Raw genomic sequence first — 13,929 nt, forward strand, 5'->3', positions numbered from 1 at the left:
GTGTGTGTGTGTGTGTGTGTGTGTGTGTGTGTGTGTGTGTGTGTGTGGAAAATGACCAAAGAACACAATTTAGATGTACACAGCACATATGTGAGCATGTGCAAAAGGTCTACGCTTAACTTTATAATTAGTTTGTGTCACTGATGATCTATGCTGGGACCAGAGGCTCTGATCAATCATGATCTGGGGAATATAATTCTCCTATTAGTATTCCACAGTTAACACAAAACGTCAAGTGGTCCAAACACCACTATGACTCATGTCACCCCAGTATAGCTTTCATTTACATCATCTGGTATGGTGAAGACATCCTCGCTTATTATAAGTGGAAGGTGAGGGGTCATACCTGTTTGATGTCACGGAGCTGAGATGTCACTCCGGCAGTATCCAAATGCATGTTCCCCTGTGACGGACTGACTGACTGACTAGACAGGCAAGACAAAGGAAAAGTAAGAGAAATTTGTGAAGGGAGATTAGCAGACAAAGAAATCAGGCAATACAGAGTTGGCTGGTGGAAGAATGTGGGGAGGACTTGAGGAAGATGAATGGACTCATAGACAGATCACTGAACACGGCAAACGCAAGACAGATGGGGGGGAGAGGTAAAGCGTGAAGAGAAATGCCTCAGCTGACAGCCGAGTGCTGTTTCAGGCTGTCCACAATTAGCCTGATGAATTGACAGGAAGATACAGACACATGTATGTTTTGCTTCATGCCTCTGTCATTTATGTATGTGTGTGTGCATGAATGTGCTCATTCTTTCCACTTTACTGCACCTTGTCAGTGTTACGCAGCAGGCAAAGGCTGTTAGAGGCACCAACAAAAAACAAAACATACATCTTCCACCACTTAATGTCACAGAAACTGTCCTTAAAAATAACCAGTTATTCTGTTTTATTCCTACAGTTAATAATGCATTCCACTTTGCCAGCATCATCCACTGGATCAGCTTGGCTATTCTCTCTGTGTTCTTCACTGAGGTGAGTCTCTATCTTCCCCTTGCTCAACATAAACACAGTCTCACTTATGGCTGATGCAGCAGCCTGTCGATTAATGCTATGTTGTGCAGTATTATCCTCATTAGAATACTAACAACACCATGAAACGCCCCGTGTCCTCTGTCACAGCTTGATTCGATTTTGATTAGTAGAGGTGAACTTGTGTACGACTCTATTAAAAGTGTACTTAACGGAAGTGACTACAAAATCACATCAGTATACCGAAAAAAAAACGTATAACTACTGTTGTTAATGCTGGCAGAGCTGGTCCTTCTCGGGTTGTTCGATTGATACGCAGCACAAACACTTTAAAATGCAGATGGAGCTTTTCTGTTCTGCTAGTTTTAAATAATTTCTAGGCCTCAGGTGCGCCGTATTGATTACCATTTTCTTTACATTCAGCCACATTTGTCTTAGTTCCCTACACTTGACCACCCCACTGCTAACTTTTGTGTAGCTGGAGTTTTACTTATCAATAAAAGCAGCCTCCCCCCCCCCCCCCCAGCCCCAGTGACACATTGAATGAGTAGAAACAGCAGGGAGGATGATTCCTGCTTAAGTGCAACCTTGAATATCTGAAACGAGGAAGGAGGGTAGGGGATGGCAGAAGAGGAACAGTGACAAAGGGAGAGTTGTTTGCTCTCTGCAGCCCCTGCTGCATCAGCAGAAGGAGCTAAATGCAGTGCCTCTAATTGTTCGGATGAAATCCTATCGCGCTGCCTGTGATGTGCATGAATATGATGTCATTGATGAATTACCAGTGGAGGGATGAAAGAAGTCTGAAACACAATTGCAAATGCCTCTTACTGGGACTGTCAGGTTAATTATTGGACATTACTACCAGTATGCTCAGCCTACATCATCCAGTCTCGCTCTGTTTAGCTATCATTGTGTGTAACCTGCTCTCTGTCTCCATCTCTGTCCCTCTGTCTGTCTCAGACGGTGTTCAGGATCGTGGTGCTGGGGATATGGGATTACATTGAGAACAAAGTAGAGGTAAGCTCCCATGGGTACCATTAGTCCTGTTACCCGGGGCTCCTTTCACTGCAGTGTCATTCCCTCAATGTCATACCACTGTGGAAGCTACAGACATAACAGCAGCTGTGTGTGTGTGTGTGTGTGTGTGTGTGTGTGTGTGTGTGTGTGTGTTTGTCAGGTGTTTGATGGAGCTGTCATCGTCCTGTCCCTGGCCCCCATGGTGGCCTCCACAGTGGCTAACGGCCCCAGCAGCCCCTGGGACGCTATCGGTCTCATCATCACACTGCGCATCTGGAGGGTCAAGAGGATCATTGATGGTGAGGCAGGGAGTGACTGATGTCCTTTGTATCCTGTCCTTTACTGTCAGGTCACAGAGATAGATACCGCAGTGTGCTCTCTGCGGTATCGGCTACATTCAATATTGAGGTTGTTTGCTCAATTATTTGTTCGTATTTTTTCTTTATTTTTTTACCAGGTAGTACATCGTCCGTCGTAATGAACCCATGGTTCGAAGCTCAAACAACAGATGTTACATGCAAATTATCATATAGGTGCACACAGAGTATTTTATTTATTAGGAGGAATGCTTTTTGAACAGTGTTGCTCCCCCTTGTGGTTTTTGAATATAGTACAGTACGTGTTCAAAGGGATGATACATTGTGGTGAACACAATGCAATAAAACACCGCCAGAAACTACTGCTTTAATGTTCCCAACCATTAACTGAAGTCTCACAACAGTAGCATGTGCCAGTGAATGTGGCAGACTTTTGATTAAACAAAACAGTAGTTGACTTTGATATTTAGAAGACGTGTGTGCAATAATACACTATCTGCAGGATCCACTTTTGGAGGGGGAATGAATGAATTAAGTCAATGTAAGGTGCAGTTGAAATTATGATTGAAAAGCACAGGATTACCTGTTTCTTTAGAAGGAAAACTGACTGTAATATACCCTTTTGATTTAGCCTATGTGCTGCAAGTGAAGGTGGAGATGGAGCTGGAGATCCAGCAGTATGAGAAGGGCAAGGCGGTGAGGGAAGAACAGCTGGACCGCCTCACCCAGATCTGCCAGGAACAGGCAGTATGTCCTCTTATCTTTCTCATATCTTTTACCTTACAGCAGAGATGGGGACTCCAGTCACACTTGAGAATTAATTGGACTTGCCCCTCAAAGAATTAAGACTTGACTTGGATTTGTAACTTGGACTTGTCAGCGTCTCTGGATTTGAGGGGCTATAAGGACGTGTTAAGATAGTCAATTATAAGCTGTCATTAGTTGGAGACTCCCTGTAATTAGGTTGTACTCCAATCTCCTGTTATTGAAAAATAGGTTATGGTTATTATTACATCCCTAGTAATGTTAATAATAATAATGCTTAATTATAAACAATATTTTCCTATTAGCCTACCTTGAGTGACATTACTCTATATCCATGTTTAGGGCCAAGATAGTTATTAACTTTAAAGGAAATGTTTCCTTTTGTGTGTGTTTTTTTATATTGCACTGTTTAAAGTGATCATATACCAAAGAACGAGTCAATACTGATATCATATGCAATGGATAAAGGAGTGGTGATACATGCTTTGAATTCCTTAGATATGGCTATACACTGCTCTAAGCAGACCAGATGGTATGCAGCAGATGGTATTACCTTCTTTACAACCATTAGATACTTGAGACAACTCAGATTTGCATTTCTGCCTTGAAGTATAGCTGCATGTAATCAGCAGAGGGCAGCAAAGCCCTATGCAAGAACAAAAAGTACTTAAAAGGGCATAAAAGAGGCCTATGACGTATCCTATTTTATCACTAGATAATACATTTACAGAAGTCTTGTGGGTATCGGATAGCCAGCACTGTGCATTATCTCAAAGCATTCTATTGACTACTTCACAATGTGATAATGATAGTTCTAATATTGTTAGTAGGTCATATTAGTAAGCTGAAGAATAACTTTATAACTGAACTTTATAAGTATGACTGCAAGTGCATCCACTGAGTGCTCTATATTTCTCAAATGTCTGCCCAGAGGAGGAGAACAGTCTCTACTGTACGTCCAAGCGTTGTACTGCAAATGTTAGAGAGGTTGGAAATGTGCACTTTGGCATAAGCTCACTGTACTGTATATGTAAAGTTGAACTGTGATGCAAGCAATATAGCAACATATTACAGCAAATATAATGCTTGGACAATAGTAGATGGAATTTTAGTGAGTAGAATATACATTTCTGTGTGTTGTTACTGTGTGTTGCTACTTTCAGGAGTTTTTGGCAGTCATCCGATTTGTCTTTCTTTCGTTCCAGTTTGAAATCAGGCAGCTGAGGGCCCACCTGGCCCAGCAGGACCTAGATCTGGTAGCAGAGCGTGAAGCAGCCATGCAGATCCACCACATGTGGGGTAAACAGAGCAACAGTTTCCAGGAGGTGGACGGACTGGCCTCTGGGGCCTCAGAGCATCACGGGCCAGCTAAAGCAAGAGAGCCTGGGGGGCCTGCAGGTAACCATCTGGAACACCCAACTTCATTGTATTACAGGCTATCAAAGACCTCTCTGCACCATGAGGGAAGACCTAAGCAGTGCATCATGTCCGCACAAAGAGGGCGGTTGATTGCAGACACTCCTCAGTCTCTTGAGCCTTCCAAGATAAGGGGTGGCTGAAATTGTGTAACCAAAGTACTTATTACATACAAAGTTGCAGGTTTCAATTCTTCAGGCGTTTTTGGAGGATTAGATAAGACAGCCTTCCTCATCCTAAACAGCAACACTGATCAGTCAGAAATGCCACAATGCTAATAACTAACACATGTATGGTAGTGTTGTTTCACTAGACCTTCATGCTTATTGAAAGAACAAAAACCTAAATTAGCACAAAATATCCCTGCAAAAACCAGACACCTCTGCAAATAGCAAACATCCCCTTGCTCTGAAGCTCCATGCTGGGCTGTAGGACAGTGAATAATAGTTGGTGTCCTCTTGTCAAAAGCATTCGTCTCATCACATCAAAATGCTGGAGCCACACCGAGATGGACTATAAACTGTTCATACACTGACAGGTCATAACTTCCAGGACTTCCAGCAGCAAAGCGCTGTCAGTGCAGCTGATGCCAGTGCTCAAAACAGTGAGGCTTTTGCTTTATCAAATCATAAATCATAAGTGCGATACATCTGAGCCACGGTGTTTCTAGTCAGACATCCTTTTACCTGCGGCTGCTCCTCATATACTGTACATGTACTCATGTGGTCCCTGTCACTGTTAAGGCTAAACAATGTGGCCCCTCTTGGGATAAATCATAAAATGAATATGTAAAGCCCCAACACAATTGAATGTAAGCCATCTAACAGTCCTGTGGGACCTTGACTAGCACTTAAAGGAAACACACGGACTGATTCAGGATCTGGGGACCATATCCACAGTAAGGGTTCATAAAAAATGATGAATGTAGTTGTAAGCAGGTCAGAACCTTTTTTAAGCTATAGTATTTGTCAGCAATTACAACTTCTCATAATAAGATAGAAAGTATAAATTTATATTATTACACCTGTGTTTTATTATATTATTATTCATTATCTGTTTACACATCAACCTCCACTTATGGGGGCCCACAGGAGGAGATATATTTGTTAATTGACAAAGTATATTGCGTTATAAACAATGAATTAAGTAAATACTAAACTAAAGGACTTATAGTAATGTTGCCCCTTTTGATTGTCCAACTATAACCAACTTGTATGGATTCTGAATCATTTTAAAAGCGTCTGATTGCTCATTGGACTGTGAAACACTACCAATGATTAACTTGCAAATTAACACTGGATTCAGTTTCATAGTGTCCGAGACAAATAACATCAAGTGTCCATTTTTAATCCTCTTCAGATCACCACGGTCATGATGACATGAACAACTACATCAGCCAGTACTACAGTGAGGCAAGCAGCGGTGAGCACCGACACCATCCCGCTCCCCTCTTTTACACAGGTCCTTGTAGCGCCACAACTTTTTCACGGCCCTGTGTGCATTGTGTTCTGTTCTTGTAGATATGGGGATCCCAGACCCTGCACGAGTCATCACCACAGCAGCCATAGATGTGCACCTGCCTAACAACCCCAGCCAGCTTCCCTCCTCTTTGGTGAGTGTAGACGCAGCGTCGTCCAGTCGCTTGCGGCGCACCGGCAGCTCCGTCAGCGAAGCGTCCACCACCACGGTGTCCCGCAGCAGCTTCAGCATCCGGCAGCACAGCATCAGCAGCCACACGCTGGGCTCCACCACGGATTGCAGCTCTACAGTGCGCGAGGCCTCCACCTCCACAGATTACAGCGACCAACGCTGCTACCCTCCGCCGTACAGCAGCCCTCTGGCCCTGGGCGCTCAGCCGCGTGGCAGTCCCAGCGCTGTGATGCAGGAGCTGCTCTCCTCTCTTTCTGAGAATACCTGTCTCACCCCGAAGGGCCTAGACCCCGTCAACCTTAAACCACCCAGCCCAGCGGGTTCCACCAAAACCAGCCCTGAGCTGGAGCACAGGGTCAACATCTACAACAAGAGGAACCAGGAGAGCAGAGTCGGGCTGCACTCCAAGCCTCTCATCCATCTGCAGGGCAGAGAGCCTCTTCTAGAGGAGAAGTACAGGATGATGGAGCCAGTGGACATGCCGGTCAACCGTCTGTCAGAGACATAAGACTCACTTCACAGGACTCGCTCTACTAAACTCTGGTGTTGTTGGGAGTCACTGGCACATAAACGGTGTCCGTCATCCTCTTTGTACTGTTGGGACTGAGAGGATGAACTTGCCAGAGCAGCACAAAAACAGAGGGCATGAAGACTGGAGAAGGCAAATGTGTTATCAGGCAGCACTTATCAGGAATTGACACTCACAAAAAACACTTTTTTGAGTTTTATGAAAAATTTTACCAAAAGAAACCAGCAACCGGACTTGAGCCCTAACATTTTCAGAAAACTGGTTTGCGCAGAAGATGAAAAAATCTGGCTTTTTATACATTAAGTTGTAGTTTGATTTCTAGGAAGTGAAAGCAGTGAGGGAGTGGTGCTGAGGGCTTAGCTCCTTTGATGCACTTTGTAGGAGTTGGAGATGATGAACAGATGAGATCACGAAGGCCACAAACGGTGAATCAAACTTTCCACAAGCTACAAATCCTGGATATATCAATGTGCAGGTGTATCTGCTGTTTAGATGGTCAGTTTAGTGTCTCCAAACTCACAAAGAACAGTCCTCTTTGATGGGACTGCTGCAGGGTACATTGGATCAGTCGCAACTTCTTTCTAATCTTTGTCTTTCTATATTAGCAACGTTAACATTTGTATCTTAATTCTAGGAGTAGAAAGAGCGTGGCAGACTTTTGCCTGGTGGATGAGTGTTTTTATCCAGGTGCCACGACTAGATTCTGACCAAACCCAGCTGACTCAGTGTTTACTGAGATTTTGTCCCACACATACCAAATTATGATACATCATTTGGGTCTAAAATATGTTTTTATGATTTAAATGTTTAGAAGAGATATATATATATATATATATTTCAGAATGGGTTTATCACAGCCACACTTGGTGAGGGACTTGAAGTGGAGCTACACTAACATGTCAAAAAGTAAAATATAGCATGAACCTTCAAGATTAGCCTCTTATTGAAACCAACCCTGTTTGTTGTTCTGTTGACAGACATTTTATCTTGATTGTGGAAAGAGGGCATTGCAAAATGAATCCAATAAAGAGAAAACATGGCAAAATGAGAACTAGTTATTAGTTGGAAAATAATGTATTAAATTGACAAGTGCACCTCAGTGAGTATACATGCTCTAGGTTAGCATGAAGAGCTACATCTTACAGCCAGCTAGGTCGGAGACAAGTCGGGCGTTCCCAGAGATGCTCTTTGCTGAACCAGAAAATTAAATACAAATTTCCAACACCTGTACTACTATTAAAGGCATAAAACACTGTCACCAAGTAGGTACAAATGTACACCGACATTGAACACATGTATTTTTAACGCATTTATTTCTATATAGATGAATTATTTCTGCATGCAAACACAAAGGCGTGTGTTAAGCCAGTGGCTATGGGAGCCTGTGGTCTTCTTTCTGCAGGTTCCAACTGTGGGATGACTTTGGTTCTCCTCACTTGTCCAGTGCCTTCGTCATCTCAGGAACAGCCTGAAGAGAAAACAGTGCAGAGACTTCAGAACTAAATATTCAACAAACACTTTACACCGACCGTTTATCAGGACGAAACTCACAGAATTGTAATTGCTCCAGTGTACTTTTAAATGAATCTCTTGTTAACTGAGCTTGACATCTTTTCGGCATTTAGACTCTGTTAATTTTAAAGGGGAGGCATCTGGCCCATAAGTCAGCACACTGATAATACCAGCCATGTAGCTTTAAAGACCCATTCAAGAAGCCGTTTGTGGTAAATACGAGTAGAAAATGATCCAAACGGCTTTCCTTGCGAGTCAAGCAACTTCACAAGTTGATCATCAGTCACTGGGAGTTTGTCCGAGGTATCAATTGTCCATTCTGGGGTAAAGTAGAAAGCCCATCCATCTTAATCAGCTATCTGAGGAGTGATCACTTGTAAGGGGATCTCACCCTGCAGGTCAAAACTCTACTGCCACTAGCCATTATTACTAATCACTTCTACAGAGTCGTCAGGACACCTGGGCTGCTTATGGGGGGGGCTAAATAAAACATGACCAACAGGACACACGTGAAAATATAAGCTACTAGCCTTTCACAAGCAGCACTGGACTCTAGTGCAGCTTGTGCCAACACTCCTGGCTCACTCTGCCCAAGTACCAGCTAGATACAAGAATGCAACCAAGCAGGTAAGAAGCCTGGCAAGTAGAAGCTCAATACTAAACTGAAGCCACCTTTCAAGTGACTTTTTATATCTTTTGATGTGCTAATGTGTCTCTCTATTCAGGGCAAGCTCAGCCACAGCTCTCCTCTGATTAATTCAAGGACTTAATAATTCAACGGTTGCACATTTCCATTAGCTGGAATAAGGCATCGTGCAAAATTGATCAGCGAGAAAGCAAACGTTATACTCCGACTGTCACTCTGGTCCCCAAAGTCCGGCAGAAGGCGAGTGAGCGGCGGTTCCGACCGTAGTGACACGACTCACCTTGAAAAGATCAGCGACCAAGCCGTAGTCGGCCACCTGGAAAATGGGAGCTTCTGGGTCCTTGTTGATGGCAACAATAGTCTGAATAGAGAAATAAAAACGGGTTTCTCTCAGTACGCAGAAGACAAAGGAACAAACTGCCTAAACGGTTAACAGCCTGTGTCTTATGCTTCAACAAAAGCAAACAAACTATGATCATTCAATAAAGAGGAAAAAAGAATTGGGCTTAACTGCAAAATGTCAAAGAAACGTGATGATTTATAAGCCTAACATTTGGTTCTTAACGGCAAACAATACAGAAGTATCCAAACATTGTATCACAGGGTATGTCAACTCTAGAGAGTTAAGGTTACCGTATATCAGTTTTCATAAGATCTCCTTAAAAAGTGGAATATTTTACTCCATTATTCAAAACTCATAGGTTGTTAAGGGGAGGTCTATTCATGACCTTTACCTTGCTATCCTTCATTCCAGCCAGGTGTTGAATAGCTCCAGAGATACCGACAGCAATGTACAAATCCTGTGGACACGAACAGAAGACAAGCACACAAGTGTTACTCGATTGTAGACATGAAGTGTGACTGATGGCACAATGACCACGGTGTGCAAAGGGTCAGTACGCATATCTCCACCATCAGTGCCATATGAATAGTGCCTATTTAATGTTGCAGCTGAAGTCTCAGAAGAGCTCAAAGAAGCAACATATTCCTACGAGATTATGAAAGCTCACAGGAACGGACACGCCATTCAAACTGAATCCTTATTATTTAAACTATGTCCGTGATCCATACTGTGTCTCCATTACATACATTTTAACACAATCCCTGGATCAATTCAAGTATCTGAGAGTAGACAGACTGGTGCTGTGACGGTGAGTGAGCAGCATTTTAAAACTACCAAGCTGTTTCTAGCACACATTATTCAGAGACAGTTTAAACACACACGATTCTAATGTCGACAGTACATTTTGTGACGAAATATTGAATATTAATCAGCAGATAAGAGATTATTTTGTATATATACAAATCTTTAATTTGACTGAATACACAACATTTAAGATTGCGGGGGGGGGGATAAACTAGATTATTATCATATTTAATCAACTTAGCCAAATTCAACAAGCTTGTCATAACATTTGGAAAATCTAATTTGGACACTCTGGCCGGGCCGCCGCTCTGCCCAGACATCCACTGCACTCTGCTTTAATGGATCAGCTAAATCATTTAGGGCCCTAAATGTGCCATCAAGTCCATTTTGCCGGGCCTAATGTGTGGATAATTAGAGCCGGGGTATCCCGGCTGAGTCACATAATGGACAGTTAACCTTTAAAAAAAAAAAAAAAAAAGGGCAGAGCAGCCACCCAGATCGTACTGGATTGCAACCACGCTGTGTAATGGTAAACAGCTATTTGTCAAAAGCAACAGATTTTGAACCCAACTGGTGAAATTTTGCTTTTTTTGACAAATGTTTAGTTGATTACGTCACTTCAGAAAAAGGAAAAACTTACCGGTGCTACAATCTTGCCCGTCTGTCCAACCTGCATGTCATTGGGGACGTACCCAGCATCCACTGCTGCTCTGGATGCACCAACTGGAAAAAGAATATTATGCAATTTAAACTCTTCATAAGTAAAGAAATTAGGTAAAAAAAAAAAAAAGTAAGATTATGAAATTCCATTTTACCTGCAGCATTCATCTTGTCAGCCAGGTCATACAGCAGCTTGAAGTTCTCTCCACTCTTCAAGCCTCTCCCTAGGATAAGGAAACTCCATTAGTCTGCTTTGTGAAAGAAAACTGAAGAAGCACACAAGCTAATGAATTCACAACAAACACAAACAGTGGCACTGCAAACAAATGGCCGAGATTGCTTGATTCAGAACACAAACGGATGTCTCACCTCCTGACACCACAACTTTAGCGCTGGTCAGATCCGGGCGGTCGCTCTTTGTCAGATTCTGTTCCAACCACTCAGAAACTCCAGCGGGAGAAGCAGCAGCAACTACAGATCAGTCATGACAAGGAGGATCATTGTGTTAAAATGATGAACAAATAACATTTTGTTTCTTTGTGGTATATCGTGTCATTTTCAACAACACTGACATAATATCAAGTCATATCTACTGTACCATTTTCTGATGTAGCACTTCCTCCTTCTGTTGAAGCCGCCTCAAAGGCCGTCCCTCTGACCGTGAAGATCTTCACCGACTCGTTACATTTCACTGTGCTGAGAGCATTTCCTGTACAATCAAAATATTATTAACATGCCATATTTAAAAAGCACAGAGACATCATTAATACAAACTTGCCAGAGAAAAATCCTGTTGCAAAATAATTAGCAGAGTTCATCTGCATCATATTAAATGTATACCTAATCCAGGTAACATGATTTAACACGTCTTCTGAAGTAAACCTGTGTTTTTTTTAAAAAGGGCTTACCGGCATAAATTGTTCTGACAAACGTGTCTGGAGACTTGATCTCAATAATATCGGAAACTGGAGCAACATCCAACTTGGCAGCCACTCTGGGAAGCAGGTTCTGGTGAAAGAAATGGTGACTAAGCGTAAGCAGGGAAATATGCAATGATCAATGTTGATGAAGAATCAAGAGGAGAAAGAGACTGCAGTTCATTGATAGACGGACAAATATGTGGAGAATATAATATTTAGAAAAATGAATATATTTGAAGCAGGAGCTTAAAACTTTTGGTAGAAAAGAAACTCAATCGCGACGAGGCCATGAGAGAGTAAATTAATTTCTATGACTTTTTGATAACTTATTATAGAATTATTGTTTATGACATGCTGGACTGTGCATTTTTTTGCAAATAAATGTATGATCTTTTTATGATGTACTATCCCATAATTTTACATGGCATACAATACTGGGACTTTTTTATGAATTACATACATTTACTATACTTTTTACATCATACTATTACAAAATAAGACGAAATGCACAATAAACAAAGTTTGGCCAGAATAATTGTGTCGTGAAAACATGATGTTATTTCAACATGTACAAATTGTACAGGAATCTCTCTCCGTTACTTACCTTTCCAAAGGCAGACGCACCAGCACAGATGTGGGTGAAATTGAATTGCTTTTGAGTTTCCAGGATAAGCGGCGTCAACTCCTCTGAAGAATAAGAATAAAATAAATAAATAAATAATAATAAAAAAAAAATCAGATATCAATACAAATGATTACTGCTGAGCCAGTTCTAGACAACTTGAGCATACGAGTATGGATCAAATGAAAAACAAACTCCCCTCCCTCGTTTACTACTCCCAAGATGCTCTTGAGCACTACATCAACCAGCTGTTAACATGAAACAGCTTGTTGCTAAAAACAACAACAGACATGGTCGGTATATATTTGCTCTGTGAGTGTAAGTTAACTTACAATAGGTGTCACATACCTGGCAGGGCACCTTTGTAAGAGTCATGTTGAGCAACCAGAACCTTATTCACACCTTGGACTTGTCCAATTTGCTCTACAACCTGAAAAGACATAAAAAAATGTTTTTATTTATCCATATGTCAATGCGGTATGGTGATGCCAAAATAACAGCCCTTGAGCAGGTCAGTGTAAAAAGCGATGCCTACCTGTGCACAGTTTGTTCCAGCAACTAGACAAGACACCTCACCACCAAGCTTACTGGCAGCAGTGATGGCATTGAGTGTGATAGGGGTCAGTTTCTCGTTGTTGTGCTCTGCAATCACCAAGGTGCTTTGAAACCTTTGGAGAACACCGGCCTGTTGGAGAAAATGTCGACATCTCAGTATTAAATATACTTATGAGCCAGTAAAACCAACGATCTGGCAATGTGTGTTTGATTAAACAGTGTTTGTCTAGAATATAGAGGGATTACTAGTAGAAGTGTACAGTTAGGTTAGTGTAAAATCTACTTGTCACAGGGCAACAGTAAAACCTTTGAAGCTGCTGCATCAGGTTGTATCACAGTAAAACAGGATAATACCAGCTTCTTCTGGACATGACCGAACACCAGCAGTAGATGAAGGTCATTTAAATCAAGTCAAAGAAATAAAACGTGAAATCCCACACGCTGGGTTACTGAATGAGCTGTTATATAGTCTATGCTGCTACACACAGGAGATGCAATGCTTTAGGTAACACTTTAGTATTACCCGCTGCGTCAATGACAGTCTCACAGTTTCGTAACTACTGGTTTGACGTTGGTTGCATAAATGCTAGGCTAGCTGTGCTAACACCAGTTAGCACTAGCTCAAACACAAAACCTGCAAAACGTTGCCATATTCTTGCAACATTACAATGTGTATATACTGTTGCGGTCAAAACAAGTCACACAACGCTGTCGCACACAAATTGAGAAATAATACCATGGTTTGCCAGACGAGCATGCGTCTGAAGTAGTTAGCAACTGCAGCAATAACAAACCAACAAGTAAGCTAGTTTTCTACTGTGCTGCTGCGAGAACATATCAACGCAATGTCTATATATGTTATTACGGTATAACTGTCACCCCCTTACCAACTGCTTCAGACTTGTTTTGTTGAACGCTCTGTTCATCTTGGACCCTTCAGACTGCTTGCTTCTCAGGTGCAGAAACAAATCTGTGTCAAAGGTAACCTGACGTAAGCATTAAGGTCTCGCGACATCGACGAAAACGACAACTTCCGGTCACTCTCAAAAGCGCTTGCAAACAATTATTTCAAAATAAAGAGCAGGTTGAAGCTTTATTAATACAAGTTTAACATATGGAAACATTCGCGATTCATTGATTCGTGAGAGTCATAACAAGGTCTTTCAGAGTTGATATTTTTGCTCAATTTCTCACTC

General features: G+C 41.9%; 2 protein-coding genes across 2 annotated transcripts in view; one reads left to right on the forward strand and one right to left on the reverse strand.

Moving 5' to 3' along the window:
* tmem266 (transmembrane protein 266) overlaps positions 1-7,722 on the forward strand; it is a 26,544-nt gene extending 18,822 nt beyond the window's left edge. Inside the window, exons 5-11 of the mRNA XM_031858229.1 lie at positions 907-980; positions 1,938-1,994; positions 2,155-2,293; positions 2,943-3,058; positions 4,282-4,474; positions 5,852-5,914; positions 6,013-7,722. Of these exons, the coding sequence (XP_031714089.1) occupies positions 907-980; positions 1,938-1,994; positions 2,155-2,293; positions 2,943-3,058; positions 4,282-4,474; positions 5,852-5,914; positions 6,013-6,650 (1,280 nt within the window). The 3' untranslated portion in view covers positions 6,651-7,722. The remainder of the gene's footprint in view (positions 1-906; positions 981-1,937; positions 1,995-2,154; positions 2,294-2,942; positions 3,059-4,281; positions 4,475-5,851; positions 5,915-6,012) is intronic.
* Positions 7,723-7,965: 243 nt separating this feature from the next.
* Positions 7,966-13,730, reverse strand: etfa (electron transfer flavoprotein subunit alpha). Its single transcript, XM_031858268.1, has 12 exons — positions 13,621-13,730; positions 12,714-12,863; positions 12,527-12,608; positions 12,161-12,243; positions 11,545-11,644; positions 11,235-11,345; positions 11,006-11,107; positions 10,792-10,860; positions 10,617-10,699; positions 9,564-9,629; positions 9,110-9,190; positions 7,966-8,139 (listed from the first exon to the last, which is right to left on the reverse strand). The coding sequence occupies exons 1-12, from the start codon at positions 13,657-13,659 to the stop codon at positions 8,104-8,106; spliced, it is 1,002 nt and encodes a 333-aa protein (XP_031714128.1). The 5' UTR covers positions 13,660-13,730; the 3' UTR covers positions 7,966-8,103.
* Between the last annotated feature and the right edge of the window lie 199 nt (positions 13,731-13,929).

This window comes from Anarrhichthys ocellatus, unplaced genomic scaffold (genome assembly GCF_004355925.1).
Source record: "Anarrhichthys ocellatus isolate YVR2014 unplaced genomic scaffold, GSC_Weel_1.0 scaffold2, whole genome shotgun sequence".
In the NCBI taxonomy this organism is placed as follows: Eukaryota; Metazoa; Chordata; class Actinopteri; order Perciformes; family Anarhichadidae; genus Anarrhichthys; species Anarrhichthys ocellatus.